At 44.5% G+C, this 8,745-nt stretch overlaps 1 protein-coding gene and 1 pseudogene across 1 annotated transcript in view; both read left to right on the top strand.

Annotated features, from left to right (window-relative positions):
• CDH13 (cadherin 13) overlaps positions 1-8,498 on the top strand; it is a 1,026,047-nt gene extending 1,017,549 nt beyond the window's left edge. Inside the window, exon 20 of the mRNA XM_044921967.1 lies at positions 8,445-8,498. Coding sequence (XP_044777902.1) covers positions 8,445-8,452 — 8 coding nt within the window. The 3' untranslated portion in view covers positions 8,453-8,498. The remainder of the gene's footprint in view (positions 1-8,444) is intronic.
• LOC110591307 lies at positions 249-2,536 on the top strand (annotated as a pseudogene).
• Positions 8,499-8,745: the final 247 nt, after the last annotated feature.

The following is an 8,745-nucleotide window of genomic DNA, read 5'->3' on the forward strand; positions in this document are numbered from 1 at the left end:
AACTAGAGGGCTGTACTTCTTGTGTGACTGTAAAGAAAAAAGTGTGTCGTGCATGTGTCCGTGTGTATGTGTGTGTGTGCACACGGGCACACAAACGTGTGTGTACACAGAGAAAGAGATGGTAATTGAGTGGCCACTCACACATCAGCCTCCATAAACCCAGTTATCACAACATCAAAGCCTGACTCTCAATGACACTTTGCTACTCTGGACTGCCAGTGAGTTTTTAAAATGGAGACTTCCTGAACATGGTGGACAAGGAAGTATTTAGTTTGCCGAAGAAATGTAAGAAGAAAAAGGAGCGGAAGTCATCACCAGAAGAAGATGTAGCATAAATACAATACACTGAAGAATTTCTTATCACACGTGAGTCCGAGGTGGCTCAGATGGACACATCTCAGTGGCCCCTGTTGCTCAAGGACTTTAATAAGCTAAATGTGAGGACAACACACTATACACCTCTTCCTTGTGGTTCAAATCCTCTGAAGTGGGAGACTGGGGACTATATTAGGACAGCTTTCATTCATCTTGACAAGCACCTCCAGCCCCTCTGCCCATGAGGTGGTAGCCTGGATCCAGTGGATACTTTGGGTGTAGAAGACAGGATGCAGTGGTGTTCTGGATCCCAATGGGAGTGGCTTGTTGAATCGTGTGCATAGAACAAGCCACTCACTTGTTGAAATCCCAACAGAGTTTATGCAAAGAGTATGTGGGAATCGTCCGGCTACACAGTGCTCTTGAAGGGAGCACTCAACTTTGTGGTGCCCTAGGAACCCTGACAGGTGACTTATTCTAGGGACCCCCACTTATTGCTGCAGGAAAGAGGCAACTCTGAGTGCGGACCATCTACACGAGCAAGATAGTCGAGTATGATCCTGAAAGAAGACTAGGAATGTGGAGTTGTGAGGCCGGAACCTATATTCAGATGCTGTGTGTGCACCTTACTTCATTATTGGGAGTGGTGGTCAGATGCAGGAACTTCGGAGGGTTCATTCTGGGGTAATGAGTGGAAAGGACCATCTGGTGGCAATGCCCAATGTGCTCGATGCCCAGCGATTGCATGACAGCCACAGGGATGAGGCATATCTGCGGCAAGCTGTTCACCCTTGGAAAAGCTGCTGCCTTCTCCTCAGTGGCTGGTGATGAAAGACAGTGCAGTGACCACAATCTGCTATGGGGCAAAGATCATGCTTCTAGGGGTTCTTCGGTTTGAGGATGGCATCAAAGTCACTCAGGAGTTGGTGGTCATCACCACCAAAGGGGAAGCAGTCTGCGTGGCTGTTGTATTAATGACCACAGCAGTGATCTCTACCTGGGACCAGGGTATGGTAGCCAAGATCAAGAGAGGAATCATGGAGAGACACACTTACCCTCGGAAGTGGGGTTTAGGTCCAAGGGAAGTCAGAAGACGCTGATGATCAAGCAGGGCCTTCTAGGTCAGCATGGCAAGGCCACAGACAGCACGCCTGCCACCAGGATGCAGGAATATGTGGACCACAGTGACCACAAAGAGAGGGGCGCCTCGTGGCTCAGTCGGCTGAATATCTGACTCTCAAATTTGGCTCAGATCATGATCTCTGGGGTTGTGAGACTGAGCCCCACGTTGGGCTCTGCACTCAGCAGGGAGTCTGCTTCTCTCTCTCTCTCCCCCACCTCTCTCTCTCCCCTGGCTCACACATGCACTCTCTCTCTCTCTCAAATAAATAAAAGAGAGAGAGGTGGTGGCCAAAGTGGTAAAAGCCCCGAAGCGGCAGTGAGAGAGTGAAGAAGGAAAAGAGGAAGAAGAAGGATAAGAAGGCCAAAGCTGCTCTAGAGAGTTGGGCGATCCAGGGGATGGAGATGGTGATACCACCAAAAAGAAGAAGAAGAAGAAAATAAAGGTGGGAGTGGCTTCTGGGTCATGGACACCACTTTAAGCACTGTGCCCAGTTGGGAGGAGAAATTAAAGCCTTCCTGAGAAAACAGAATTCCTTTTGTTCTTGAGAGAACCAGGAAGGGTGGAGAGATCTGGCACATCGTAGCTGCTACCTGAGAACTACCTGATGTTCCCTGCTGTGGTCCTCCCATCCCGTCCTGTTTGAAGGATAAGGGTGAAGGAGGCAGGTTCGATGGGATGCCCTTCTCTGCTGGGGAGAGTTAGGAAACCTCTCCTTCAGACCCAGAACAGCCCAGGAACCATCTGCGGCCATTTCCCGGTGGCTATTTTAACAGCATAATTCTCTCCTGGATGGCACCGACCCATTTAAAAAGTTTCTAAACATCACTCAGTGAAATGGTGGGGGGCAACTAAAAGAATAGAACTGAACCACATTGTTCACTGGGGGGATAAATCTTTTCTCCCTGTCCTATGAGGACAGTAGTCTGTTCTGATGTCAGAGCTACCTGTCACCCCATATTTCCCTTGTGGATTATTTCCAGCCCTTCCCTGGCTTGGTGGACTCTGTGTCCGAATTTGGAGCCTGTGCGTGGACTCTGTGTCCGAATTTAGAGCCTCAGCTCCACGCACCTGAATCCCTCTGCCTACATGTGTTTGTGAAAGAAGCTAAAAAATCTGCTCTGTAGTCTCCTCTTTTAACCCTCCTTTCCTTTCAAAGGATGCAATCACTCCTCCCCAGTGCTGGGAGAAGGTTGTAATTTTTACCTATTTTAATAGGATGGAGACTTCCTACCTCTGCTTGTTGAAATACAGATTTCTGGGTCCATCCGACCTGTGGAACCCACATCCCAGGTGACACTGGCCTCCAGCACACGGACCCAGTGTCTGTGCATATTTATACAATATTTTTAATAATAATACGCGTGTCTGCCACTAGCAATCCATATATTAAATATTAGTAAGACTTAACCTAATTGTGTAGATTAAGGGGAATATAAATAATGGAGCAGCATTTTCCTCTCCTCAACCAGGGTTTTTCCTGTGCCCCCTACTTTGGAGACCCGTGGCCTACAGAGGTCAGTAGTGAGCAGATTCCCAAAGATTGCCCACTTCTCTCTCTCACCTGATCACCAGGATCACAACTAATCCAGGGCAGAATCGCCTGGTAACTCCTAAAGAACTTACGTTCATTTTATACTCAAAATAGTATCATCGAGAAAAGACAGATGTGTGCATACTATGGTTGAGATGTCAAATGTGCTTCTTGTTCTCACAAAAGGAGCCATCCCTTGCTAGGAACACAGAGCTGTCCCCCTGTAGGTAAGTAAGGCCACCTGTAAGTAACGTCAAAATCATGTGTGTGAACCCCTTCTTTGAAGCCTTGCTCGTAAAACTACAGCAATCGCACCATACAGCTTGGGGGGGGGGGGGCGTTTTCTCCTCCCTTCAAATAACACTGAGATCCAGGTAGACTAGCATGAACCAAATACCCTAATGTCCCATGGCTTTTTTTATTTTCTTCGTTGGCCAGGAGATTTTATCCCACTTTATAGGTGAGAAAACTGATGCTCAGAGACGTCCCAAACTGGGCCAGTGGTAAGGCCAGCATTCACCCTTAGACTGCCTCCTCGTGGGAGAAAGTAGTAAAAACATTTCAGCTGGTTATGACAGCCTAGAACTGAGGGGTCTGCATCTCCTTCTCTGACAGCTAGAACTAAAGGGAATAAAACTAATGACATTGGACGTAATAAAAAATGTAAATGGAATTAATTTTACTGCCAGTTTTGCTGTTGAAGGTATGTGTTGCTGACACTGAAGAGCTGTGCCGTGCTGGCCCTAAGACCCTCTCAGTGAAGGGCTGGTATCTCTCTCTTTTTTTTTTTTTTTTTATTTTTATTTGAGAGAGAGAGAATGAGAGACAGCGAGCACGGGAGGGAAGAGGGCAGAGGGAGAAGCAGACCCCCTGCCGAGCAGGGAGCCCGATGCGGGACTCGATCCCAGGACTCCAGGATCATGACCTGAGCCGAAGGCAGTCGCTTAACCAACTGAGCCACCCAGGTGCCCCTGGGCTGGTATCTCTCTTAGGCTGTGTCGGGGCAGGGGGTTTGTAGGGCTCTGTGTGGTGTGACTCAGGCAGCTCCAGGAAAGAATATCATCCTGAAACCTTTTTGAACATTGTTTTAGGCTTAATTAATCAGCAATATCAAGAACATAAAAAGACGTGTCAGGTGAACCATATTAACAAGTACCAAAATTAAATGTCTCTACATTGGCGAGGAGGGAGAATTGAATTGTAACCTCAGTCACAATGAAAAAGTTTAAAGACGTGATCAAGATGAGCAAAACAGCCGCTAAAAATACTTTTAATTCTAATGCTTTTTGTGAAGGTATTATTTGGACATAGAATTCACCCATTTCTAAGGGTACCATTGGATGCGTTTTGGTAAATGTGCACAATGGTGTAGCCACACCAAATACCAAGGTACGGTTTCCTTGTGTGCCTTCGCTATTGATCCCCTCCCCTGAATCCAGACCCTCATTGGTCTGCCTTGTCTGATCACTTGCTTGCCTTTCTAGAATTTTCTGTACATGGAATCATACAGTCCATGTCGTTGAGTGTATCAATATTTTGTTCCTTTTTATTGTGAAATGTGTTCTGGGCAGAGACAGGGCCTGGGAAGCACCCAACCCGGGTGGAGCAGGCTGCCCTCTGCCTGCAGATGGCCCTGAGTTGTGCTTTACACAGGAGCTATGGCCCCTTGAAGGAGTGCAACTGCATGGATAATGACAGTGGACCTCCTAGGGCTTCTAAGTGCCACGCACACGCAAAGCTAAGAGCTTTATGTAAATTATATAGACTATCTCATGTAATCAAGTCAATAGCCCTCAGAGGTAGGATCTCTTATGTTACAGTCTGAATTGACTTAAACAGGGACTGGAGACTTTTTTAATTTAGTGGGTTTTATTCAGTCAATTTTTTTTCCTCAGTGACCAAAATTATTATTTTAAGTTATTAACACCACACTGGAAAATGTTTTTTAGCAGCTTTATTGAGGTATAATTTACATAACATAAAATTTACCTGCTCTCATTAATTTATCTACTATACTGATTCTGGTAGATGTATAGCATTCTATAACACCAGAATCTAGTTTTAAGACATTTCCATTACTGTATAAAGTTACCTTGTGCCCCTTTACAATCAGACCTTGCCCCTATCCCAACCCTGGGCAATTTCTGATCTTTCTGTCTATAGTTATTCCTTGCCTGGACATTTGATTTGAATGGCATCATAAAATATGTAGTCCTATTCATTGGATGTCTATCACTTAGCATAATGCTTTCGAGGTTCATTCATGTTGAGGCATGTATCAGTAGATTTTTGTTTTTGCTTTTTTATATATACAGTTTTTTTAAAGATTTTATTTATTTATTTGACAGAGAGAGACACAGTGAGAGAGGGAACACAAGCAGGGGGAGTGGGTGAAGGAGAAGCAGGCTTCCCGCCAAGCAGGGAGCCTGATGAGGGGCTCAATCCCAGGATCATGACCTGAGCCAAAGGCAGACGCTTAACGACTGAGCCACCCAGGCACCCCCATCAGTAGTTTTTTTTATTATTGAGTAGTATTTCACTGTATGGATATACCACATTTTAAAAAATGCACTCACCGGTTGATGGATATTTGAGTTGTTTTCCAGTTTGGGGATTGTATGAATAATGCTGCCATGAACATCCATGTGCATGGCCTTGTGGGGCACTGCCCATGCTTTTGAGAGGAAATGTTTTGACATCAGCTATTATGAATTTAGGAAAGGTCCCAGTTCCATGGCAGTGATGTAGAACCTAAGGTATGCTTGGGGAACCAGGGAGAGGAGCCTGACAGGTTCTGCCAAGCATCTGCTCTCTGTTGATATCTGCTTCAGCTTTCTATTAGAAAACGATGTCCTAAAAAAAAAAAAAAAGAAAAGAAAACGATGTCCTGATCAGGAACATTGGGCTGGGGGTCAGAGAAGAGATGAGGGGAGATGTGTGGGTCTTGATGTAACGTGGTTACCTCCTAGGGAGGATGTGGGTTCTCAAGGTTGGGGGAGGCAGTGCGGTCATGAAAGCAAAGCCCGAATTATGAGTAGCCCTTCAGAGGCTGTCATGACTCAAAGAGAACTGTGGCCAAGTAGCCTTGAGGGTATGGATCAATGCTGGGAGAGGAGAGGTCTGAGATGAAGATTCACTTTTTGGCACTTCCCGAATCACTTTTTGGGTGACATATTTAGAAATGCTGGTATAATTTACAGATGGGCAGAGGTTACATTCCTATCAGTGCACATTTGCAGAAATTCCTTAAGGATTTAGACAGGTCTCCAAAGGCAAGAGAAACAAAAGCAAAAATGAACTATTGGGACTTCATCAAGATAAAAAGCTTTTGCACAGCAAGGAAACAGTCAGCAAAACTAAAAGGCAACCTATAGAATGGGAGAAGATATGTGCAAATGTCTTATCAGATAAAGGGCTAGTATCCAAAATTATAAAGAACTTATCAAACTCAACAGCCAAAAAGCAAAAACTCCAGTCAAGAAATGGGCAGAAGACATGAACAGACATTTCTCCAAAGAAGACATCCAGATGGCCAACGGACACATGAAAAGATGCTCAACATCACTCATCACTGGGAATACAAATCAAAACCACAATGAGATACCCCTCACACCAGTCAGAATGGCTAAAATTAACAACTCAGGAAACAACAGATGTTGGCGAGGATGTGGAGAAAGGAGAGCCCTCTTACAATGTTGGTGGGAATGCAAACTGGTGCAGCCACTCTGGAAAACAGTATGGAGGTTCCTCAAAAAGTTACAAATATGACCCAGCAACTGCACAATTAAGTATTTACCCAAATGGTACAAACATAGTGATCCAAAGGGACACCTGCACCCCAGTGTTTATAGCAGTAATGTCCACAATAGTCAAATTATGGAAAGAGCCCAAATGTCCATTGACAGATAAATGGATAAAGAAGATGTGGGTATATATAGACAATGGAATACTACTCATCCATCAAAAAGAATGAAATCCTGCCATTTGCAACGACATGGATGGAAGTAGAAGGTGAGGAACTAAAGGATGGCACTAAGCAAAATAAGTCAGTCAGATAAAGAGAAGTATTACATGATTTCATTCATATGTGGAATTTAAGAAACAAAACAGATGGAGAATATTTTTAAATAAAATTCATGATGCCATTGAATATATTCAAGTCTTTCTTCAGATATGGGTGAATGTGGCAGGACACCAGCAATGCAGCCCAAGTAACCAGAGTTTACGATAATGGTGGCCAGGACAGTGAAAAAGTCAGCTGGAAAAAAGAAATTAAATGCGTCCTGGAGACTCCTAACTGCAAAGGAATCACCTTTAGCCTTAACCGGTATCATGTTGCTTACACTTGAGTCACATTAAAAAGACTTTTTATCTGATTTAGAGAAGCTGCTTTAAATTTTCCAAGCAGATAAGTGAGAGGATTAACCTCTAAAAGCCAAAGGGGTACAGAGTAGGTGGGTGAGTTTGTCACACTGATCCGCCCCTCAGCAGGTTTTGAAAGAAAAGGCCCAAGCTTTACAAAGTTAATCCATTATATTCTAGCCATCGGTTCATTCCAGAATGAACTACACTTACATAGTAGGTTGACCTTTACACGTGTTTATTTCTTTGATTATAACACAAGTTTTAGTGGTACCATTTCCCTGTATAAAGCCAAGATATAATCATCATTAAGCAAAAGCATCAGAGAACCGAGCTATTCCTGCTCATGCTATTATCCGGCAGAGGGGAGACCCCGGGCTGCTGTACATCTTAGAGAATAAACACAGTTTGGGTGACCTCAATAATCTTGGACAAGACAGGCCAGGCCATCCAGGTGGAGGAAGGGGTCATGAGACAAATACAGGCGGCTTCCGGAAGCTGGAAGAGGCACGGAAGTGGCTTCCCCACTGGAGCCCCCAAAAGGAACACAGCTCTGCCAGCACCTCGATTCTAGCCCCCATAGGATTCATTTTTGGACTTCCAGCCTCCAGAAGGCTAAGAGAATACATTTTGTTATTTCAAGCCACTCAGCTTGAGGCCACTTGTTACAGCAGCCGGAGGAAACTCATACGCCCTGTCTGAAGAACGACCAGTAGCTCTCTTGCTCTTCCCTGTGACCAAAAAATAGCATCTGGGATGACAGTCAGTCTCTCAGCTACCAAGTCAACCTGTCCCTAAAATGGATGAGTTCTGGGCTACTGTGCAAGGGACAGAGTTCAGGGTCACAGAGGCAGTCGACCCTGTGGGTCTGAGATGAGGTGTTTGGCATGAGCGTTTTCAGACCAATCCAGCTGTTTAAGACATAAACCGGCAGAACTATTCACGCTCTCTTCAAATGTTATGCCAAAGGAAAAAAAAAAATTTCCCCCAGGTAGTGCCGTGTTTATAAATGTGTTTATTACACCACGTCAGCCATTTATCTAGTGCTTAGCTAAAACGCTTTGAATCAAGTTGTGCTATTCCTTGACTTAACTCTGAATCTTTCCCATTCAGGTCTGTGAGAACTCCTGATATTTGAAGCTTGACTACCAAGTTTCCATAGCAACAGGAAAAAGGAAAAAAAAAAAAAAATCCAAATCTGAAGATTGCAGTTTACAGCTCTCAAACTTCACACCTAGGCCTCAATTGTTTCAGATTTTTGTTTTCTTTGCGACTTCACTGGGTCTGTACTTCACCACTTCTCCTTTAATTAATGGAATCTTTTGAATTTCCCTGAATGTTTAAAGATCACAGCATATAACTTGACCTTCTGGGAGCAGAGACAGTGACTACATTTTCTGATGCGTTGCCATGT

Source organism: Neomonachus schauinslandi, chromosome 16, assembly GCF_002201575.2.
Source record: "Neomonachus schauinslandi chromosome 16, ASM220157v2, whole genome shotgun sequence".
Taxonomy (NCBI): Eukaryota; Metazoa; Chordata; class Mammalia; order Carnivora; family Phocidae; genus Neomonachus; species Neomonachus schauinslandi.